General features: G+C 36.7%; 1 protein-coding gene across 2 annotated transcripts; it reads left to right on the plus strand.

Moving 5' to 3' along the window:
- The first annotated feature begins 494 nt into the window (after positions 1 to 494).
- Positions 495 to 24,815, plus strand: LOC115768560 (sialin). 2 transcript variants are annotated; one of them, XM_030713174.1, is made up of 8 exons: positions 495 to 1,052; positions 4,747 to 4,800; positions 21,487 to 21,558; positions 21,629 to 22,099; positions 22,699 to 23,069; positions 23,137 to 23,269; positions 24,159 to 24,400; positions 24,467 to 24,815. In XM_030713174.1, the coding sequence occupies exons 2-8, from the start codon at positions 4,761 to 4,763 to the stop codon at positions 24,644 to 24,646; spliced, it is 1,509 nt and encodes a 502-aa protein (XP_030569034.1). In that variant the 5' UTR covers positions 495 to 1,052; positions 4,747 to 4,760; the 3' UTR covers positions 24,647 to 24,815. The 2 variants fall into 2 exon arrangements, with proteins under 2 accessions (XP_030569034.1, XP_030569035.1); XM_030713175.1 differs by lacking the exons at positions 495 to 1,052; positions 4,747 to 4,800 and adding an exon at positions 21,365 to 21,399.
- The last annotated feature ends 235 nt before the right edge of the window (positions 24,816 to 25,050 follow it).

The raw sequence follows: 25,050 nt of genomic DNA on the forward strand, positions 1-25,050 counted from the left end.
TCTAAAGTTCAATAGCATCTGCCGCCCATTTGACAACCTCAGCAACAAATAAAACTAACGCTATCAGTTCCGTTAATCATTTAGCAATTACAAACATTACACAGGCCTATCATACCCGCTCTGCCCCCTCCCCCCTGCGCAATCAGGGCAACCGAAAAAGGTACAGTACAAAAATAAAACAAACAGCACAAAAAATTTGAATTTTGCATCCCACGACGGCGACAACAACAACAACAACAGCTAAGGCAGCGACGTCAGCGGCAGCAGAAGCAGCACGAACACTTAAACGCGATCCATTGCCAATGCTGTCAGCGTCAGCTTCGGCGTCTGCGTCAGCGGCAGCGTCGACGTCAACAGCGCTGGCGTCGCCAGCTCGCAGCAAAGAAAAAGCGACTGTCGCGCAGGCAACATTTTCAGTTCAGTTCCAACAATCGGAGTGTCAAGCAGCTGGCAAAGGCGCAGGCAGAACAGCAGAAGAGACTAACCGAAACCGAAACCGAAACCGAAGCAAAGGCAAAGAGCCAGAGGCGCAACTCAGACGCCGCCCGCTGTCAACTGTTCGAAAATTTGCTGCTCGAAATCGTCTCAAGAAAATTAGCTTAAAATTAAATGTTGCCTGCGCATGCGCTGCGCTCAAAGTGCTATACAAAACTAAAATAAAACAGCTGCCGCAACAACATTTTTGAGAATAAAACTATTTTCAAGAAGACCGACAAACAAAATATAACTGTAACAAGCAAAAGAGAAGAGATAAAAACAGCAAACGTAAAACTACTGTTATGTACATTTAATTGGTGTAATACAACGCGTGCGTGTCTCTCTCCCTCTCTCTCTGTGCGTGTTCGTGTGCGTGTGTGTGTGTGTGCATGTAAGTGTGACAGTGACATCCAGAGAAAACAAAAAATCCTTCACAGAAAAAACGCGCGTGATTTTTGTTGTTGTCGCGCATTCTGTTTTGGAAACTGTGTGAAATAACTGTAAAATAATTAAACTGTGCTAATTACAGAGCTAGCTGTAAACAATTCACGTTTTTAAACATCCTTAAGTTCCAGGTGAGTGCCAACTATAGACAAAAACATGTATTTTTATGTTTCTCTAGATTTCCAGGAAATCCATTGTTTTTTTTTTTTTGCCTCATTTAAGTGGCGCGGCTGTTCAATACTTTTAAATTCCAAGAATTTGCGGGCTTAATTAGTAAATTTTTTTTTAATTATTAACAGTTGGAGTTCATGGCGAACGTTTTTTGTGGGAAGTTTTGAAAACTAAATTTAAAAAAATATAAGTATATATTGAAAATGTTTAAAAAATTACAAAATGCAATATTTGAAAATAAATAGTGGAAAATAAATAGAAGAAAATATAAATTATTTAAATTATTATTTATGGAAGTTCAAAAAAAAAAAATGTTTCGTAAATAAACTTGTTTTAAATAAGAAATGTGATTAAAAATAAACAACTTTTAAATATTTTAATTTTGTAACAAAAAAACTTAAAAATTCTTCAAATAATTGTTTAAATTCAAAAATTTTTTTAATTTTCACAAGTATTTCTCAAAAAAATTATGAGAGCTGTTGAAAGATTTTAGAAAAATTCAAATTTTTCTAAAAATTTTTAAGTGCACAAAAGTTAAAAATTTTTAAATGAATTTTCAAATTTTGAACAAATTATTTTAGTGAGTTTTTCTTTAAATTAAAATAAAAAATTTTAAATTAAATATTTAAGTGACAATTAAAATAAAATATTTAAGTGTTTAAGCAAAGTCAATTAAATTGAATTAAATACAATTTCAATTTAATGACATTTCTTAAATATATATATTATTAAATTGAACTTCCATCAATAAAATAAGTTTTTTGTGGGCTGAACAAGGCTTTAATTGCAATTAAGATAAGATAAAGTTTGCAGAAATTTCAATTAAATACGATAAGAAAAACGTTTCTATTGAAAGCACATTATCAAGAAAAGTATCTTAAAGATACTTAAGATACTTTAAGATAAAATGTATTTACATTTACATTTTTGTGTGGAGTATCTTTAAGATACTTTTCTGTAATTATTTATTTATATTGTCAGTAAAAGTTGAAGAAGATTAAGCAGCAAAATACTTATCCACAGATAGATAAATATATATATATATATAAATGTATATAGATGAGGCCTTAGTCAGCAGATGACGTACGATTCGAAATGGGCAGACGAATGCCTGAATACCCGCATATAGACATACAGACATACCGACATATCGACATACAGACATACATATGTCGTATGTAGCCAATGGCCAAGTCACACAATTGTACAATTATAAGTATATTTAATTATAAGCACATCGAATGAGAGACGCCGCGTTTTATGCGTCTAATAACATGGCAACACACGCTGTGGTATAATCATGTCTAACAAGGACAACAGGACAGTTACATATATAGCTAGAGCATATAGCACAAGTCAGAGTGCTCGACTAGCCGATACCCTGGGCACTGTGAAGTTTTCCATGCTGCACTTCTGATATTCCTAGTTTCACACAATGAAAAATGCATTCCCGCATTAGCTTCGGTGCTTATAGTCCGATCTTTATGAAATTTTCTTGAATATCTTCTGTCATAGAAAATTGTGTGTATATCAAAGTGCAAGGTTCTATTGATAATTTGTAAGTGTTAGAAGATATCGAAAAAGTTTGGTTTAAATAAAAAAGGAATAAGAAGTCTCTAAAGAAAGTTTCCAAAAAATCAAATATTTCAAAATCGATTTGTATCGATAATTTGTAAATGGAAAAAAATATCGAAAGACAAAACTAGAGGAAGTTTTCAAACTCCAAATATTTGAAAATATATTTGAATACTCTACAATATTCGATTTTTTTTGGATCGATAATATGTAAAAGGAAGAAAAGTCTGACCAGATCGAGCCGCACATCGTTCCGATTGAGCATATATCAAGTCGATATACCCTACATACCCTTTCCAGCCACTTGCAATGGGTTTGGGGCATACATATATGGTCAGATGTTTGTAACGAGGCATTTGTGCTCGGTTTGTTGCCAAATATTTGCACTCTATACAAAACTCGACCGCGTTGTCTGTTGCTTTGCAAATGGATAATACATATGTTTACGGGCAGTCGGTTGCTAGGGCAGAACTTAGAACTTGACACTGATTATTATGCAGTCTGAGCTTAAACATGTGCACACAGCAAAAACAATTTGCATACTTGTGCACTGAGCGAAATATAGCAGAAATTTAAATAAAGTGACTGGCAGAATTTCACACAAAGTTTGATTAAGAGTTGACTTCTAAATTAATTCATTGGCAGGCGGAAAGAGGGCGAAAGACTTAGGAACAAGAAGGTTTAAGATTCCAGTTCTTGCCTCAAGCTGAGTTTAGGTTTGAGCCTGGCCAGAACAGATGCCAGCTTTTGAATACTCGAAAGAACTCTTAAAGTCACAAGTTGTTATATCTAAGTTCCATATTGTCTTTTGCTAAATTTTAAACTTCCTTAAGTCCTAGACCATTTTTTTATACCCTAAACCCAATAAAAATGGGTATATTGTATTTGTGCAAAATCCAAATGTATGTAACAGGCAGAAGGAAGTATCTCCGACCCCATAAAGTATATATGTTCTTGATCAGCATCAATAGCCGAGTCGATCTATCCATGTCCGTCTGTCTGTCCGTCCGTATGTATGAACGCAAGGATTTCAGAACCTATAAGAGCCAGAGACTAGATGTAGATGCTCATAGTTCCCGCGCAGATCGAGTTTGTTTCCGATAATCGATAACTTACTCCGTTTCCAAGCAATCGATAAAAATCGATATCGATATCCTGTTTTTTGAGCAGATTGGGTAAATATTAAGAGCTAGAGTCAGCAAACTTGACATATAGCTTCTAAAATAGAATATATATATGCATATGATGTTGGAAGAAGAGGGTTCAGGGTATCTCCTAGTCGGGAGCTCCCGACTAGAACCTCTTACTTGTTCTTTGGATGAATTCTTATATCTTAGTTCCATATCACCTTGAGCTAAATGTTAAACTTCTTCAAGTCTTAGTCCACTTTTTTTTTTTTGGATAAATTCCTATATTCAGAAGTTTTGATATCTTAGTTCCATATTGCCTTAAGCTATATCTCGGATATGCTTAAATTGGAAACCTGCTTCAGTCCTAGTCCATTCCTTTCCAGCTTTATCTCCTGCATATTGCCTCAGCTTGCTGACAGCAGGTGTGATTTATGAATGGCGCCAGTAAAACTATCAGAGATAACAATTATATTCATGGATTTATTAGTGCATATATATAGGGTTCTACTTTATATTTAGTGCTTGCATTTGATTTTGGGCCACATTCACGATAAGCAGACTCTAGGCCCGCTCGCTTAGACTCTAGACCCTGCTAAGTTACCTTTATCTGGATTTGTTAGTTGTGAATGAGCAGCGCGTTCATTCTTTAAATTGTATCATGTGGCCCGACGTTATCTGTGAACTTCCTTTTGGCGCTATCTGTTGTAACTGTTTGCACTGGCAACTACAGGTAGATACACTCAATATGTTATCGAGCACGTTTCGGGTCACAGTTGGCGTACACGAGACGAGTTGTGCGAGTTAGCTTTAAGTTAAGATAAGATATCGGCCAGGGGCATAGTTTCATTAGCTTGGCGTTCAGACATGCACAACACATGATATCATTACCATAAATCATATATAATAACTATTCTAATACGAAATTCTTATGATGTCATTTTCCTTGCAGCTCAAACGTGCGACATGTCGAACACGGAGCGACGCGGCCTGCAAAGAGTACGAAGTAAGTCTGCCCCTAGCTATAAGACGAGCCCCCTTTTCTTTCTAACGAACAAATAAAAGAAAATTTCAATTGAAACGACGGCAAATAGCACGCATAGGAAATTCAGTTAGAGACAAATTTGTCGACTGGGCGACGGGCCCTCGATATATGTGTCTATATTCTATTGTTGACAGTTCTCGATTGATGTCAAGTGGAACAAGTTCAATTGAGGCTGCAAATCAATTGAATGATGCGCATGAATAAACATGAAACGAACGAACCAACGTACAGTTTGTAAGGGTATCAAAGTGTGCTGCCTTTAAATTAATTACGCTTCAGTTTTTGTCCTCAATTTCCCATTAAAAAACTGACAAATTAAATTGCTTAGTTTCTAGAAAAATGCAAATTTCTGTATGCCCCATTTCTACAAAAAAAAAAGGAAATATATTCTAAAAAAAATATGAATAATATTCCAAGCTTGAGTTTGAAAAGGAGTATTTTAGTATTCCATTTGATTCTGATTTGCGAGCGATATATATATTAAATGGTTGTAATATAAAATATAGAATTTCCAGCTATTTCTATGCTGAGATGACACCTCATAGTTAAAACTTTAAACCTATTTAAATTTCTTCCATTCCCTATAATTTTAGAGACCAATTTAATGAAGTCTCTAAGAAAACTTAAATATCAAGTATTGAAACGAGAATTACTTTAATGTATTTCGAGCTGTAATTATGCTGAGATGACACCTGATAGTTAAGTCAACTTTTATTCTTTCACTTATTTTCATAAAATTTTTAGTGCTTTTATAGTTTCAATGAAGTCTATAAAACAACTTGAGAAATCAAATATCAAAAAGAGAATTACTTTAGAGAATTTTTAGTTAAATTTATGCTAAGATGACACCTGATAGTTAGCAAGCAGTGCAAGGGCAAGCAGTGCTCGTAACAAGCAGTGCTTAACTCTTTCAAGGCTTTCTCCAGAGATTTATACATTACTCGAAGCTAATAAAATATGTTATATTAATCGGCTATCAAGTTCTGATTAGTTTGATTAACATTAAGCACGAAAATTATTTGCGTCAATCCCTGACAAATATTCAATATTAGCTATGCCATCATCAACAACATGTCCTTCATTGGCTTGGGCGTTGTCACAATAAACCGCATAACATCATCAGCTGCCAGCTCGGGCTTGTGGCGTTCTGTGGCTTAGCTGGCCCTTATGACGCCATTGTTGTGACATTTCGAGGATTACTCATAAATACCATAAACTATGCAAACAAATTATCACAGTCACGCCAGGCTGAGCACGTCGCTTGACTAAGTGTATCCGCCGTTTCGTCCGCAATTGTTTCGTGGGGGTGGGCTAGTTCAAGAGACTCAAGTTTACAATGTTGCCAATGGCACAGTGGAACTGAAATACAATTTTTGTGGCAAAAAATCAAAAGGTTTTGCATAGTTTCAGAAATATAACTTCTTGATATTAGAATGAATCTATAATCGAAAATCTTTAATCTATAATCTGATAACTGAAAAATTGTATTTGTTATATTTAATTCTCTAATTTTAATTCCTTATATTCCAAAAAATATTTCGAGTTTCAATTATTTGATAACTTAGAATAGTTTCAGAAATATATCTTTTTTGATATTAGAAAAAATTTTTAATTTTTGCAAAAATTACGTTTGAGTAGAGTTTTTCCGAAACTTACATTCTAGATATTAGATTTTTTAATGCATTTTTTTATATATTATATAAATTTTATATATTACATAATTATTATAAAAATTATTTTAAAATATTTTTAATTTCCAGTTACATTTTTTGAGGTTTTCAAACATCTTTTTATTCAGCAACTTTCATTTTTTTGTATTGAATGAATAGGATTAACATTTAACAGAATTTCGAATACATATTTTTAAGATGTTTTCTGGGGTTTTGATCCCACTGTGCGGCGTTTGCAATTAAACTTTTTGTTGTTGTTTTCATTTGACGATGAGAATTGCGCGTTAGCAAAAAAAAAAGAATGTTAAAAGAAATAAACCAAATAATAATAAAAATAAAACGTGAATAGCCAAATCAGCGTCAGGTTATTTGAGTATTTTTAGCCTTTTAGCACTTTGTCCACACGGCCAGACACTGGGTGAGGGGGCCTAGGGGATGGTGGGAGAGGGGGGGAGGCGGGGTAGTGTCAGTCATGCAGAGACAATGGCCACACATGATACGATAGTTGGTTATAACCCGAACTCATTAGATAAGCCAAATGTGCTAATCAGATATTAAAGCACGGCAATTAGCACGACTAAAAATAAGCCGCAGCCGGGAAGGTGCGAGCAGGTGTACTGAAGGGGCGGGGCGCGGCGTTACCTCAAGTCACACGAGTTGGTGGCACATTTAGCAAATTGTCCTTCAATCAACGCTTAATAACAATAACACGAACAATTATGTAAATTGTTAAAACTCTTAACACTCACAACAAAGCATATAAAATAATAATAAACGAGAAAGAAAGGCTATCTTCGGCACGCCGAAGATCTAATACCCTTGCAGACCCAACCTTTTCATGATGCTTATAGTGCTTTGCCCGTATCTAAGAAGCACGGGGAAAATAGCTAATGCTGAGTTTATTCTAAATATCTTGATAAACAAAAAAGGTTTTTCATCAAAAACCTAGTTTTCGACCGATCGCTCCTATGCAGCTATATGATATAGCGGTCCGATCTTAATAGGATTTTGCATACATATGAGGAGCTTAGTAAAACTAATAAATTGCCGAGTTTGGTCAAGATATCTTGAAAAACAAAATATTTTTTCATACAAAAACCGATAGTTCCTATGGCAGCTATATGATATAGTAGTTCGATCTTAATAGGATCTTGCATATATATGAGTAGCATAGTAAAACTAATAAATGCCGAGTTTGGTCAAGATATCTTGAAAAACAAAATATTTTTTCATACAAAAACTTAATTTTCGACCGATAGTTCCTATGGCAGCTATATGATATAGTGGTCCGATCTTAATAGGATTTTGCATACATATGAGGAGCATAGTAAAACTAAAAAATGCCGAGTTTGGTTAACATATCTTGAAAAACAAAATATTTTTTTTATACAAAAACTTAATTTTCGACCGATAGTTCCTATGGCAGCTCTATGATGTAGTGGTCCGATCCAGCTGGTTTTGACATATGTGCTGCGTGCAACAGAAATAGGGACTTCTGCAGAGTTTCATAGAAACAGACAGCCGGACATGGCTCTATCGACTCGGCTGTTGATGCTGAACAAGAATATATATACTTTATGAGATCGGAGATGTCTCCTTCTATGCGTTACACATTTCACGACAAAATTATAATACCCTCTGCAAGGGTATAATAAATAAATTGAAATGCAGCTTATTGTTAACTATTTGCAATGCAGTCGACGCCCACGTCGTTCGAAATGCGCTCCAATCACAGCATAAACACTTCGTTATTCCGTGTCCCTGCACTTGACTAACTGCTCGAAGGTAAAGAAAAACAAACAAAACTAATAAATATAATAACCATTTTTTATATGGGCCGATATGCATTACGTATCGCATTGCGAATGCATTTAGCGCAGGCGAAGGTCGTCTGTGCGCAATGTTATTTAATATATGCAAGCGCAAGACTGGAGACTGAAGAAAAAACAATTCATAATAATGTTTAACAATGTTAAAAAGTGGTTATTGCCCAGCTTTGCCCGATCCAAATGTATTTTCTTTAACGTTAAGAAATTGATTTCTTAGGAAATAGTCTTAAAATCTATCGGTTGTTAAACAAATAACGCTTTTGGATTGGTATTCCACTCGTTTTTCACAATTGCGGGTGAAATTTGTACATGCGCTGCAACCGCTGAGCAAAAAAGTTTCATAACATAGTTTTCCACTCATTTTTCACAGCTACAGGTGGAATTTCTGACAGTGCTAAAAACTTTTAAGCAAAACACGCGCTTAGAATGATTTTCCACTTGTTTTCCGCAGTTGCAGGTGAATTTGCTTAGAACGCTGAAATTGCTCAAAAAAAAACTTTCGTTGCATTGGTTTCCGTCTTTTTCTTTTCACAGTTATATATGGAATTTTTAAAAACCGCTGAAAGCGCTCAAAAAAACGCGTTCATAGAATGAGTTTCTGCTCAGTTTTCACCTTTACAGGTGGAATTTGAAAAACTGCTGCGACTTGCTTATAAGCTCCGTTTATAAACCCCTTTGTCTCCCATTTTACAGCTGGGCTCTTAAGTGATTTGGCAATAGGTCAAATAAGTTCACTAAAAATATTTGAGACTGAGTTTGAACCAGAAACTTCGCCGCCAAGGCTCAAACTCGGTCCTGCGCAATTGTTTATCTAAATTCGCATTTTCTTAATACTTTTGCATTCCATTTTGAATTCGCATACAAATGCAAATAGTTGTAAGATTAATATATATTAGCATTGTAATAAACGAGTTTTGTTTTGTTTAAGAAATGACGCGTTCAATGTAATTAAATGCCACGTTTTTAGTTCCATAAACACATGTCAAGTTGTCGAGCCCTGATAAGGTCTCATCTTAGCAACAACCGCAATTGGCAAACCACAAAACAAGTATTATACATGTGTGTGTGTGCGTGTGTGATTAATGAAATTTAGCTAAGCCGCCCTATGACTAATTCCATCAAATTTAAGATCAATTTACGGCATTATTAATGTCGGTTCAAAGACCACGTGAAGTTTTCATTACTTTGTTGTGTGTTTTCTGTACCCTAAGGGTATTCGAAATTTGTCTTTAACTATGTAACATAGAGATCTTCCAAGTATATATAAGCTTTATCAATGTCAAAAGGGGAAAAGATCTTGAATGTGTGATTATTGATCTTGGAAGCCTTTTAGAATATATCTATATATCGCACTTTGATATATATCTTTATCAAGCTCGAAACGATCTTAAATGTGTGTGCTTAGATCTCCAAATCCATAAAGTATAGATATTCGTTATTAGAAACTCGCAAGATTGTCTTTAATGTATGATTAAAGATCTTCGTACCCTTAAGGAATATATATCTATATATCTATCTTATATTTATAAATATATGATTACAGATCTCCGAGCTCTTTAATAATATATATTGCTCTTCAGCTCCAGCTGTCGAAATGATCTTTAATACATCTCCGATGAATATTCTTTATCAAAGAACCGAACTATTCATGTTCTAGCTATCCATCTATTTATCTAACTATGTGAACTCAGCGCCCAGTCAAGTTATCTTAATGAAACTTGGCATAGAACCATTTCTCAGCGGCAGATGGTACATATATCGTAACCAGCCGGATCGGAGCACTATATCATATAGCTGTCATAGGAACGATCGGCGAAAAACGAAGTTCCTCAATGAAAAACTCTTCTAGTTATCAAGTGTATTTATTCTTCGGCTTTCAGTCTTATATAATTCCAATTAACAATTGTCATTAAAAACGGCTTTGTTTAATGAAAAATTTAATAGAGCTTTGTGTTCTTTTTTTTTCTTCATGGTGTTTTTCATATGACTCAATTAAGCACATTCAAGTATTTATTTTTGTTGTACAAAATTGACGTTAATTAGTTTCTTGGAACTTGAAGTTGTTTAGCCAATTGAGCACGTTATTCTCTTAGCTTTGTAAAGATTTTGTTTTTCGCTTTTTTGTTATTATTATTATTTGTTTTTTGCATATTTTTGTACAAATCACAATTACAATGCAAATCGATTGCGAAAACCTGTCAGTACTGCGATAAGACTACAAATTGGATAGACAAGTTGCATATGTGTGTGTGTGTGTGTGTGTGTGTGTGTGTGTGTCTCTGTGTGTGTTTATTTCCCATTAAGTGCACATAACATTTCATGTTAGTTATTTCCGGTCCATGGCACACTTTTAGCACAATTATAAGACGCATTTCAAAAACATATAAATTCAAATAAAATTTCAATCGCCACAGCTGAAAGTTCAAGAATGCCGCCGGTCACTGATCGTCTAATTTAATCAAATCCAATGAATGAATAAAATACAATATAGAAAAAAAAAAAAAAAAAAGTGCCGCGCACGCCGACTTTGAACCGATTCGATGTCTATTTCTATGTCTTTCGATCCGGCCGTGTCCCTGCTCTCCGGCGTACACAAGTCTGACTTAACAGATAAGCCTCAAGCTGTACAAGTCGTGTGTATAGAAATCTATTTGATAATAATTAATATAAAATGCCATAGATCAGTTGATGCAACTGCTTATACCCTGTAATGTGAAAAGGTTCCCGGTTGTTTACCCATTCAAAAGAAATTGTAAAGTAAACTATCTTGTCGAATAGTTGCGTTGTTATAAATTACAGGGTATCTTAAGGTCAACTAATTGTGTGCTCAAATATTTTCAAAATTAAGAATTTCTAAAAAGTTTCCCCTCTTACGTCTTCAACAATAAACTTTAAGAACGAAATTATTACAGGGTATCTTAAAGTCAATTTACTTTAATTTTCATTAATTTCAATTTCTCAATTATGAATTTTGCGGTCAATTATTCTGATTACATCTGAAGCAATTTACTCAAAAAACTACATTTGTTACAGGGTATCTTAAAGTTGAGCACGCCCTTAAATCATATTTTTACAAGTGTTTTATAAGTTGTCAAAACACATGTTTTTAGAAAAATCCAAATTCAATCAAGAAGCTAATATCAACAGTTTTGTATTGTCTACAGGGTATCTTACGGTCTATCATGGGCATTAACTACATATATGGCACGTTTCCTTGGCACTATCATAAAATTATATATACTATATATATTTATATATATTTCTTATATTACCCAAAAGCCCATAAAGCTTTTGTGGCATTGTCTACAGGGTATCTTAAGGTCAAGATCTCACTCTCACTCTCTCCCACTCTCAGTCAGCATTGCGTACTTGTTACCAAGAGTAGTGCCATAAAATTCGGCTACGTTTCTTTAATAAGCTCGTGCATTTTTATGTATTTTTTTTTTATTTACCAGTGGAAAAATCTCAAATTACCAAAATTTCAAAGTTCGTAATCGCAAATTCTGTTTACAATTAGGCATAATATATATATATATATATGTATATATATTGTTTGTTTGCCAGCCGGGCGCTGTAATATGCGAGTCGAGCTGTCGGACGAGCCCCCTATTTCTAGAGAATTTGTATAATAAACACAAACAAATGACGGGCTACGAAAATAAACACGCTGTGAGATGCAAATCGAGAACTATCTTTTGAGCAGGTAAACAGATCGGCTAGCTAATTAATTGATATATGCATTAAACACAGCTATTCGTTTAATATAATGTACATATAATATAATCTATAAACAATTTATAAGCCATTATCTAGATGGGAGAAACTCATAATGAATATGCTTAGAAAAGGAAAGCAAAATATATATGCCTTATATTGAATCTAATTAAGCAAAATATATTTATAAGTTAACTAAGTACATTTTAGTTCTGTGTCACCGACTGCGCAATACTCTGCCTTGTCTTCTCTTCTATGCACACATAATCCATGATTTATGCCTTTCCGATTGACTTCGGAGCTTATTGTCCGATCGCAATGCAATTTTTGTTAAGGCCGAACTGAGTGCTTTTACAATAAAAACTATTATTACCGAATCTGAAACCCAATTAAAAAATGAGGCAGATATTATTTACAGCTAGTTGATTGCGGCATGTTCAGGTCTTATCAGGGCTCGCATAAATCTCGTTCATGTCCAATAAATCAGATGCGATTTGTACATTGTTGCCGCCGGCTGTCATCGGCGACTTTTCCGCGCATTGCACTTTGTACTAAAGCGCAACAAGTGCAAATACCCAATCAGAGCACAAATACCAAAACCGAACCGAATCGAATCCAATCTCTGCGACAGAGTGTGCACAAATTTTCCATGTTCGTCATGGAATTTACGCGCAGGAACGAAACTAGGACAATGTTAAAGGCAAGAGATGCATCCAACAAATTAAGCATGTCATTCTATATAATTGGCTTATATACTATACAAAGGCGCAATCAATTGAATGTTAATACGAAAAGAAAGAGCTGCAAATGGGAACTTTGTGCTTGAAAAAAAGTTTATTGTCAGGGAAAAAATTGAGTTTTCAACATTTGTTCGTAAATTGCATTGAAATGAATTCAATGCACAAAACTTTTCAAGTGGCAACGCCATAAAAAATAATTAATTATGAACTGGGCGTGTCTGATCGACTGCGTGTTACCCTGTACTAATGTTTGATTCAATTCAATTGATTTGTGATTTGTGGAAAGTTATCGATAAATGATTTAATTGTCCCATATTTGATATACAAGAATCTGTTGATCATGATCAGGATTAAATATGTGAAGTCTTTCTTTTGAAAACGTCTAAAAAAAAACAAGTTTATCGATATTTATCGGCTATTTAAAGAATTATATTAATTTGTTCTTGATTAATATAAGAGAATCTTCTTATCCTGATCAAGAATAAATATATGAGATCTGTCGCTTAGCAATAGCTCATATAACACAAGCTAAAGATCGATAAACATCGATTATTTTAAGAAAATTAGTAGAAGTTATTGAAAAAAATATACATTTATCCCCTATTTGATGCACGACAATGTTTTCATCGTGATCAGGATCTTTCTCTTAAAATAATCTCAAAACTCCCAAAGTTATCGATATTTATCGATTATTTTAAGGAAATATTTAGGAGTTAGCGAAAAGAATATAAACTTGTGCTTAGTTTTATTTCTGAGCACATTATTATTGTGATCTAGCATAAATAGCTTCTCATGGAAAACTGACAAAAAAAAATAGCGAGACTGATAATCGATATTTATCGATTAGTTATTTTATCGATTATTTTGACACGACAATGAATATGATCAAAAATATACTTACATGAAATGTTCCCTGCTCAACTTAAGAATACCCTTTAAAGCCACAACGAATGGCTACAGGGTATGTTAAAAATGGGAAAAATAGTTTAAACAAGGCCAGTTCCGTAAAATTGTGCATTGGAAATCAGTTAGCTGCACAATAATAACGTAAACGGAAATGCATCTACAAGTTGACCGAGTTGACAAGCTAATAATTGTATCTAGAAGGCGAGTCAACAATGCCAACAATTGACAGACAGAGAGACGGACAGACAGACAGACAGGCGGGCAGTTAGAAATGCGAGTGTAAACAAACCCAACACAAATCGACATATTTAGCTAAACAAACTGTAATTTTGCCAGGTATTCTATATAGCTGGAACAATTAGCTCGTGATTTGGGCGCGCCTTCAGGGGCATAGATACAGATATAAGATACATATATATATATAGGTATGTCTATTGGCACATTGACAAAAGCATAGCGAAGCGTCTGACGTCGACATTGTTTGGCAGCGCAAATTTTCCATAAGGAAAAACACATAGATCACATGCGCCTTTGGTTAAATGCCACACGTTTCATACATATATGTATGTATGTTAGCAACAGCCGAAGAGATCTTACAGTCGGTCGAGGCTAAGTATCTTGAACCGCATATATAGTTAAGTGCACATTTTGAAGGTCAGCAAACGCGCACAAAACACAAGACGCAGAAGAAACAACAGGAAAGAACGAATATAAGTGACAACAACGTAGGGGAAATACCCTTTAGAGATATACCCTATGGTTGTTGGGCGTGCAAGTTATATGTTGAACTTGGTAAAGGTGTAAATTTCGACCAAAAATTGTGTTGCCAGATTTTGATGCCAAGTTGATGAGGAGGCCAAATCATGAACAAAAAGGTAAACCTCGTTAAAATCGGATGATATTTGACTGAGTTATGGGGTTGGGAAATTCTGACCCATGTCTATATGGGATATTTGTCGGTACCAATCTACCATGAATTTCGACCAAAAATTGTGTTGTCAGATTTTGATGCCAAGTTAATTCAGAGGCCAAACCATGAACAAAAAACCAAGTCTTACGAAAATCGGATGAGATTTGACCGAATTATGGGGGTAGAAAATTTAGACCCATGTCTATATAGGATATTTGAGGGTACCACTTACACATGAATTTCGACCAAAAATTGTGTTGCCAGATTTTGATGCCAAGTTGATTAGGAGGCAAAACCATGAACAAAAAGGTAAACCTCGTTAAAATCGGATGATATTTGACTGAGTTATGGGGTTGGGAAATATTGATCCATGTCTATATGGGATATTTGTCGGTACCTATCTACCATGAATTTCGACCAAAAATTGTGTTGCCAGATTTTGATGCCAAGTTGATAAGGAGGCCAAACCATGAACAAAAAGGTAAACCTCGATAAAATCGGATGAGATTTGACCAAGTTATGGGGTTGGGAAATTTTGACCCATGTCTATATAGGATATTGGGTATATTGGGGATATTTACACATGAATTTCGGCCAAAAATTATGTTGCCAGATTTGGATGCAGAATTGATAACGAGGCCAAACCATTAACAAAAAGCCAAACCTTATGAAAATCGGATGAGATTTGACTGAGTTATGGGGGCGGGAAATTTTGACCCATGTCTATATAGGATATTTTGGGGAACCATTTACACATGAATTTCGACCAAAAATTATGTTGCCAGATTTTGATGCCAAGTTAATTAAGAGGCCAAACCCTGAACAAAAAGCCAAACCTTTTGAAAATCGGATGAGATTTGACCGTGTTATGGGTTTGGGAAATTTTGAGCTATGTCGAACTGACTGATTGACTGATTGACTGACTGACTGACTGACGGACTGACCGAGTGTTAAAGATCCGTTCAGATCAAAGATTCGGCCAATCATTCTCAAACTTTTTTTCACTACACAAAAACAAACACGTTCAACTGGTTGAATAAGTAATAGCTAAAATTCGTAGCGCAAAACTTGCGCCGGGCAAGGCCGGGTAATGCTCGCTAGTATTCGGGAATTTCTTTTATAACGTCCGCTTAAAGATCATAAAAGAACCTAGATCTGTGGACATATATGCATATATATATATATATATATATATATAGAAAGGGAAAGAGAGACAGAGCGAGAGAGAGAGAGAGAGAGAGAGAGAGAGAGAGAGAGAGGGAGAGAGAGAGAAGCGTAGCACTTGCACCGAGTGCCCGGCATTTATTTTGCTTTAATTGAGCCAAGGAACTCAAGCGCAAAGCTTTTAAAAATAGCTAAAAGCTAAAAAAAAAAATTGTAAATATATGACAATAAATAAATGAATACACAAACGTCAAATATATTATGAAAAGTGCCGGAAATGCGTCTTTTAATTTGAAAACATTTCTCGCGCGGTCAAAAACATTTGCCAATACTTTTATTTATTTGTATTCATTTACATATGTAAATTGATGAAATTGTATCTTGTTTCTTTTCAATTTGCAACTCTCAACGAACTCAATTTTGAACTGCGAATCGCAGCTTGAAGTTTCCGATTCACATGCTGCGCCAGAAATTAGCATAAGAGAAGAAAAGACAATAATAATAATAATAATAATAATAATAATAATAATAATAATATTAATAAATATTTAAGTAGCACGTTTGGCCTCAAAAACATTTTCAGCCTGCGAATATTTGGTGTGCTTCGCTTTTTTATACCCTGAACCCATTCAAAATGGGTATAAGGGTATATTGTATTTGTGCAAAATGCAAATGTATGTAACAGGCAGAAGGAAGCATCTCCGACCCCATAAAGTATATATATTCTTGATCAGCATCAATAGCCGAGTCGATCTAGCCATGTCCGTCCGTCCGTATGTATGAACGCAAGGATCTCAGAACCTATAAGAGCCAGAGACTAGATGTAGATGCTCCAAGTTCCCGCGCAGATCGAGTTTGTTTCCGATAATCGATAACTTGCTCCGTTTCCAAGCAATCGATAAAAATCGATATCGATATCCAGTTTTTTGGCCAATTTTGTTAAATAATAAGAGCTAGAGTCACCAAACTTGAGATGTAGCTTCTAAAAGAGAGTATATATATGCATTTGATGTTGAAAGAAGAGGGTACAGGGTATCGCCTAGTCGGCAGCTCCCGACTGGAACCTCTTGCTTGTTTGTGGCTATTTTTGAGCATTTTATTTAACTTTTTTTATGAGCATTTTATGCTTTTAGTTTTGAAAAACTGGATTCGTATTTAATTCATTTATTTTTTCTGTTTAAACAAACTCAATTGTTTCCTTTTTTTTTTTTTTGTCAATTTGCGTCTGGCTCAAAAACGAAAGCTAATAAATGCTAAAGTGCATTCGCTTCATTTTAATTTTTTAAATTGTTTACTTTTTATTTGTTTGTCTCTTTTTCAAGTTGGCTGCAAATTAGTCGATCATTTTTTGACTTAAATTTCGGTTTGTTTTATTTGTAGCCGGTTTTTTTTTTTTTGTAAAACACAAAGTTCAGCCTTCGCTTGAAGCGCATAAAAAATATTTGGTTCTGGCCGGTATGGAGCTTGTTTTCATCTGGATACAAAACACAAAAACGTTTTCAGCGACAATTAATCAAAAAGTACAACAAATAAATACAAAACTTGCTCAAAGGCCGACAACTTTGAGTATTCTTGGAAGGCGTTAACAATTCTGGGGATGAGTCAAAGCTGAGTCCGTACAAACACCCTTCTCAGCCAAATACAATTTGTGTTGCGATTTTAACAAAGTGCATGATTTTTGAAAAAGCAACGAATTTTGTTGTAATTAAAACCAGGGCTGCAAGCGACAACAAGAGAGATGCGCTGTGGTTCAGTTCACGGTTCAAAGCAGTTTACTGCTTGATGGATTCAGTTCGTGAACCTCTGATTCCACATTCCGAAACTCGCAATTGACATTTTAAATAAAGTAATTTTCTATTTGTTAAGCATATTTTTTGATATGTTGTGCTAAGTTTAATAGAAAAGTATGCGATTTTTGCAAAAGAATCAAAAGTTCTCTCGGAACCTGAACCGGAACCTCGTGAACCTTGTGTTCCACATTCCGTAACTTAGAGCACATGCACTTTTTATTGTAAACAAACTATATTTTAACTAAGATTCCTTTGCGGTTCGCCTTATATTGTTTGTGCTTGCAGCCCTGGTATTTATTGTTAAACTCATGAACTTAATCTTTCACATTCCCAAGCTCATATATTATATATTTTCACATGTCACTAAAACCAAAATAAATTTATAGTTTTACACTTTATTTTAAGCCAAGACATTTTCAAACTAATAATATGTGGTTCAGTTTGCATTTGGGTTCAATAAAAATGCATTGAAATTCCAGGGAAGTCATTTTGGAACCACGAAACACGTATTTTGTTTGCGCTTGCAGCCCTGGTACTTTTTTCTCTGGAGCTTCAGTTTGTGAAGCTCGTAGCCCAAAACTCACATCTTATAGATACAAAAAGTTCATTTTAAATTTGACAAAATTTTACATAAAACTAAAAATCGTATTGCTTAAAATCTAGTTCGCTTTGCTTTTTGGTTGAGCTGTTTTTTTGAGCTGGTAAAAATGAATCAATTTTGCGCTTTAATAAATTAACATTTCAATTATTTGTATCTATAAATAATTTGCATAAATATTTAAGCTTATCTCAGAATTATTTCAAGCATTTCAATTCGGGTTATTTCCGGTCTAGACGTTCCATACTCGCATTATTTATAGCTATTGTAAATCTCTTGCTATAAATAAACTGCGACGGGAATCGTGCTCTTATCGGAGTCTATCAATGAGCATTTCCAGAGACACGCTCACTTAGCATTGATTTAAAGTGTCATAAAACAAAACAAAAAAATAGAAAGAAATTATGAATAGTAGAATTTTTTTGTTTTTTTTTTTTTTTGCATTCAAAGTTTTCCATGACGTTCAGCTGCCATCAAGCAATTCATGCTAAGCCAATTAAAGCCAAAGTATTAAAAACGGCTTTTGGGAATTTGGAAAAAGTTTTAGCTACATAACTCGAAAATAGATGAGAGCAAAAGATATATTATGAAGGTCGTCGCGGGAGTATAGGGGGAAAAAAAAAAACAGGTTGCAATTTCTGAGCGCATTAGCATATGACATTTTTGAGACTCACGGGGCTAGGGGACTTCTGGCATCAGATAGACGCTGCACAGACACGGAATATTTATGGAAATTGTGGGAATCGTAGCGAGTTTCTGTGCTGCGACTTATTTGAATATGCCTGCCAATTGTATCTTTCAGATACACACGCGTATCTCAATGTGTGTGCATGCGTTTGCATTTGATTAACAGTGCGAAGCATTTGGGCGTGGCCAGGCTAGACAGCCGCCAGACGTGCCGTGTGATAAGCCTGGCCAAGTGCTGCCAAAAAGGGCGGTGGAGGGGGGCGTGGCCCCCATTGATAACGTCAAGTGGCCGCTTTCTCGCTTCGCTTTGCCGCTTTTATTGCCTGGCATCAGCTTTAAAAAAGTGCTCAAAAAATGTGTTTAAAAAAACTGCTCAAAAAAAATATGTTTAACAAAATTTATGCACACGCGCAACTGTCGCAAATTGCAGTTGGAGAGTTCAATGGCATTCCAAATGAATGCAGTTTTTATATAGTATACCCTGCCAGCGGGCATTTAGTTCTCTAAAGGAAAAATGTAACGCTTTAAAGAAATTCGCTGCGGAGAGTTTCTCAGAGCTTGGGATATTGCTAAAAAAAACTGCAAAGAATCGATATTTTTTTATAATAATATATTTATATATATGTTATAGAAAGTTTTGCCTATTTCAGAGTGTTTCTAGTCTAGGGCTCAAATCCCTCATTTAGTTGTTAAATATATCATATCATACACAATGTAGGGTATTCAAGCGTCGTCAACATTACGAAATTACCTTCCTCCTTCTTAGCGTAAGCCTCGAATTCTGTGGTTCAAACCTCTTGTCAAGTTGGAAGCCAAAATAGCTAATATCATACCAATCTAGGGTATTCCAGCTTCGACTTGTTTATTACAAAACCAACCTTTTTCTCTATCTTAGCCTCTTAGTTTAGGGCACAAACCCGCCCCAAAAAAAAGAAAATGTAATATCAAACCAAATTAAAGGGTATTCAAGCTTCGTTAACATCAACCATAAAGCATTTCTGCTTGTTGATTACGAATCGGCATTCCGCATTTTTGCACCATCCTCAATTCAATGCACTTTGGCTCTTTAATCTTCAATAACTAACGAGGAGCTCAGAGAAAGAAAGAAGGAAATAAGTTGATTCGCTTAATGAACACATTTGATGCGAGCTCTGCAGTTGACAGTCATCATCATGTTAAATAATCGTCATGTTAAATGTGTTTGCCATGACAATGTTGCCTTTAAATTTTGTTCGTGGAATTCGATTTATCTTGTAATTTAAGAGCTCTTCTTTCGTTTTGGGCATGAGCTGCGCCACATCGGGCAAATCAAATTGATGTGCAATTCCGTTGTCGTTGTTAATATTCTCATTGTATTGAGGTCAAATATTGACAGTTAGTTTGTTAATGAGTTTTATCGCATCGTTAATAAAGTTAATAAATGCGCTTATCGCGAGAGACATGCAATAAAAACAACATATTACATCAGGTTTACAGAAAAAAGCCCCTCGATAGTTTTCAGGTGGATGCCAGATTTTGAGTTGTCTTTGCAAAACTGGTTCAAATGAATTGTCAAGCGGTTCGAACCGGTTCCTGATTGCTCGAAAACGAACTTCCGATCCGCGATTTGTTCAGATCTCCTCGGCCCATTCCTTATCAGCCTGATTTATTCTCTAGGAATATTCCATACACGCGCGCGACCATGTCAAAACACAACGCATTCATTTGTTGTACTTATTTTGATGATAGTCAGACCGATCGAAAGTTGTCTTTTATAATTTTATGGGGTTTTTTTCAGAGCTCTTGTGAAATACCTCAATATAACTAAAATCTGAGTAAAGATCTCTTTATTTGGAAGCTAGCTTGATTAAGCACCGCATATGTGGAGGAAGGCTTAACGAGTGGCAGCACTTTTTTCTAGCTAAAAATAAATTGGCAGCACTTTGGACAACTCTTTCATTGATTAACAGTTCACATGTGAGAGTAGGCCATCATTTTAATCGAGTGGCAGCACTTATTAAAGCTTGAAATAAATTGGCAGCACTTTGGTCAACTCTTTCATTGATTAACAATTCACATGTGAGAGTAGGCCATAATTTTAATCGAGTGGCAGCACTTATTAAAGCTTTAAATAAATTGGCAGCACTTTGGACAACTCTTGAATTGATTTGCCGTTCACATACGGGCATAGGTTTCAAATGATTGGCAGCACTTTTTGCAAAGTCTGAAACCAATCCGAACTTGATTGACAGTTCATATGTGGAACTGACCATTATTTTTTAATGCTTTGCTGCACTTTGTTTAAATCTTCAATTGATTAACTTTCACAAGCATGAACAGGCTTTACTTTTTAAAGATTGGCAGCACCTTGGTTAGCTTTTTAATTGATTAACTGTCTATATGTGAGAGTAGGCCAGATTTTTAAGCAAGTGGCAGCACTTTTTCAAGCTCTCAATTAACTGGCAGCACTTTGCGCAACTCTCAAATTGATTGGCAGCACTGTTGCCAAGCAATAATTCACACATTGACGCGCTCTGCGAACTAGTTCGTGAGCTAACACAAAATGTTCTGCTGTGCGTGCTTCATATAAAATCTTTAAATAATCTTATAATTATGAAGTGGACTTCTTCTAATCTCTGAACTATTTTTGGCTCTTGCAGATCTGCTATCATGTCGCCAAGTCCTGAATCTGCTGACAATGCTCGGCTTTATGCTGAACTATGCCCTGCGAGGTAAGTGCCCCGGATAAAGCATATGTCCATATGGTCATTTGATTTATTTGCTTTTATTTCTCCACTCCAGTGAACCTGACGATTGCCATCGTGGACATGGTTATGCCAAATATCACAGCAAACATGGCGGCGGGGAATGAGAGTCTGGCGGGGAATAGCACCTCGAGCCTGGCACCCGCCGGCGGCATCCTGACCAACGGCACAGACGGTGTCGATGTGTACGAGGAGCGCTTCCCCTGGGACACATACCAGACGAACTTTGTGTTGGGCTGTTTCTTCTGGGGCTATGTGCTCACCGAACTGCCCGGCGGTCGACTCGCCGAACTGATTGGCGGTCGTCGCGTCTTTGGACATTCCATGTTGTGGGCCAGTCTCTTGACCCTGATCACGCCCCTCGCTGCGCACCTGAGCTACATCATGCTGATTGTCGTGCGTGTGGCACTCGGCTTCATGCTGGGCGCCTCCTGGCCGGCCATACATCCCGTTGCCGCTGTCTGGATACCGCCCATGGATCGCTCCAAGTTCATGTCCAACATGATGGGTGAGTAGCTTGGAAAAGTTGGAAGGGAAAGAAGGAAATGGGCCATATCTATGTGGGAAATTTCTGTCTGTCTGTTCGCATTGATCTCAGAAAGTGCACGAGTACGCAACAGCAGTCTGTTATTTCTTGGCGATATCTTATCCCATTTACGAAATATCGATAAATATCGATTTTCTGAAATGGTTTCCCGAGCATAACTCGAGAATTATAAGAGTTAGTTGCTCCAAACTTGGTATGTAGCTTCTCGCATAGCTTACCCAGACTTAACCCATTTCACATTTTGTGTAGCTCCTCCCATTCCCAAGATAAATCGGGCTAAAAAGTTATATTTAATGATAGAACCTTGAGCTTTGGCATACACACACTTGAGTGTGCCTTAACTAATCCCTGAACATCTCACAAAGATCAGACTCTGATTACCCGAGTTAATCAAGTCTGCATTTCCCATACAAAGTATGGGGCAAAGGGGAAGAAGCACGCTTGAGCCTGTTTATAGATCTGGCTCATGTTTAACCTTAGTCCCCTAAGTATTCCATTCATCAAGTCTTATTCCAATCTAATTTTTAACACCAATTCTTTCGCTTTCTCTCAATTTGCAGCCTCTTCGCTGGGCGCTGCCATAACGATGCCCGTTTCCGGCTACCTGATCTCGGTCTGCGGCTGGGCCAGTGTCTTCTATTTGACGGGCGCCATTGGGCTGCTCTGGTCGCTGTGCTGGTTCACGTTTGTCTATGAGACGCCCGCGACGCATCCGAGAATCTCGGCCGAGGAGCGACGCGAGATCGAGGAGGCCATCGGCACATCCACCTCAAAGAAGCGACCCAGCTACGTGCCCTGGGGCCAGTTGCTCTGCTCGCCGGCCGTTTGGGCTATAATCATAACGCACGGACTGTCCGTGTTTGGTTTCTTCACGGTCATCAATCAGCTGCCCACGTTCATGTCCAAGATACTGCACTTTGACATCAAGAAGGTGAGTCTTTTTTATTGCCTGCGCTTTTGCGTTTTGTTGCTAAGCTTTGTTTTGTTCTCCCTAACAGAACGGCCTGTTCTCGTCGCTGCCCTATCTGGGCAAATATGTGATGGCCGTGGCCTCCTCCTATCTGGCGGATCATCTGCGCCAGAAGGGCACATTGAGCACCACGGCAACGCGCAAGCTGTTTACCACATTCGGTAGGTTTTACATTTCAAATCCTAACTGATTGACTGACTGACTGATTGACTGATTGTTGATCAACATAAAGCCCAAGGCCCTAAAAGCTAGGAAGCTGACATTCCTATTGTAGTTAGGTTTTTGGCTAATTCCACCCGCAAGTGCGGAAAATAAGCGGAAAAGGTTTGCACACACAATTTGATTTGTTTATATTCCAATTAACCTCAAGCGCATTAGCCAAGATTTTTATATATTCACCCTTTTCCTAAAATCCATGTATCTGTGGTGAAAATGCAGGAGATTATGTGGATTCGGATTCAAAACTAATTTACAAGTGTTTCACGCTTTTCGTAATTCCACCAGGCCGATAAATAGTTGGACGTAATTTCGGATTCAAAGTCTCTTACAAGCCCCCTTTTGTAAAATCGACTCTAGCTAGGCGCAGAATGGGCCTTACATTTTTTTTACTTAAATAATGTAGTTTCACCCTTTTCGTAGTATTCACCCTGCCGTGGAAAGAACGCAGACCGAAAATTAGGCGAAGTTTCGGATTCGAACTCGGCTTAAATTCATTTGAGACGAGTCTCACACTTTTCGTTAAATCCACCACGCCCCGTGGTGAGAATGGCTTTAGGTGGGCGTGGTTTCGAATGCAAGCCCATTTCCAAGTGTTTCACGCCTTTCGTAAAATCCACCCCAAACGTAGGGAAAGTGGAGCCTCGAAGGTTTTATGCCTTGCATTCCTTGAGAAACTTCAAACTCAATTTTAAAACTCATGCATATGAGTTGCAGTGATTTTGGCAAATTCACTCGCAGCCGTGGAAAATTGGCGGAATTGAAAAAAGAGCTTGCTCTGATCTAAAAGTAAATGCAAGCCGCATCCTAATCCTTTTTGCTGCTCCCCTTTAGCGCTCGTAACGCCCGGCCTGCTGATGGTGGCTCAGGTGTTCCTCGGCATGGATGCCACCTGGTCGGTGGCGATCTTTACGCTGGCCCTGTTCGCCCATGGCGCCGTTACCGCCGGCTATTTGGGCAATGGCCTGGACATAGCGCCCAATTTCAGCGGCACCATTTTCGGCATGGCCAACTCGTTGTCCTCCTTTGGCGGCTTTCTGTCCACGTGGATGGTCGGCGCGCTGACCTTCAAGAATGTGAGTCAACTCTCAATATAATATATATATTCTCCAGAATAATATTTGAATCCCTTCAACCCTTAGCCCTCGTTCCATCAGTGGCAAATTGTGTTCTGGATTTTGGCGGGCACCTACATCTCGGCCGCCGTCGTCTTTGTTATCCTGGGCACCGGCGAGCTGCAGTCCTGGAACAATCCGCCGGAGCGCAAGAAGATCGGCGATGTGGCCCAGGAGGAGGGCATGCCGCTCAAGAACGAGAAGTAATCAAAGCCAGCTTGATTGCAAATTGACAAAGGCAAAAGGAAAACTGAAAAGAAAACCCCACCACACATCCGCACAAGTTATGGTAGTTTCTACTGCACAATTGAGATTAAAATTAAAAAAAAAAACATATTTTTTAACTGGAAAATTGTTTGCAAACAGAAGAAAAACAAAAACAAGACATTAGTTTTTAGCAAAAAAGCTGTAAAGAAAAGCAAAACAAAAAAAAAAGATGACCATGTAGCCAGAATAAGTAATATTTACTTTAGACTTAAGCTGATATGCATTAAATTGTAGGCGTGGCAAATTAGCAATATTTTTTTTTTGCTATCGAGCCGCAAATTATTTTAGAATTTAAATCCTTAAATTTATGTACATAGCTTAATTGATTGTCTGTATATTGTTCA

The sequence above is a fragment of the Drosophila novamexicana genome, unplaced genomic scaffold, assembly GCF_003285875.2.
Source record: "Drosophila novamexicana strain 15010-1031.04,08,12 unplaced genomic scaffold, DnovRS2.1 tig00001834-arrow-arrow-pilon, whole genome shotgun sequence".
Taxonomy (NCBI): domain Eukaryota; kingdom Metazoa; phylum Arthropoda; class Insecta; order Diptera; family Drosophilidae; genus Drosophila; species Drosophila novamexicana.

Bases quoted from the DNA above. Each gene is read 5' to 3' on its own strand.
- LOC115768560 (XM_030713174.1), top strand. From the start codon at position 4,761: ATGTCGAACACGGAGCGACGCGGCCTGCAAAGAGTACGAA. The intron at 4,801-21,486 runs GTAAGTCTGCCC...TGGCTCTTGCAG, and splicing joins CGGCCTGCAAAGAGTACGAA to ATCTGCTATCATGTCGCCAA. The intron at 23,270-24,158 runs GTAGGTTTTACA...GCTCCCCTTTAG, and splicing joins CAAGCTGTTTACCACATTCG to CGCTCGTAACGCCCGGCCTG.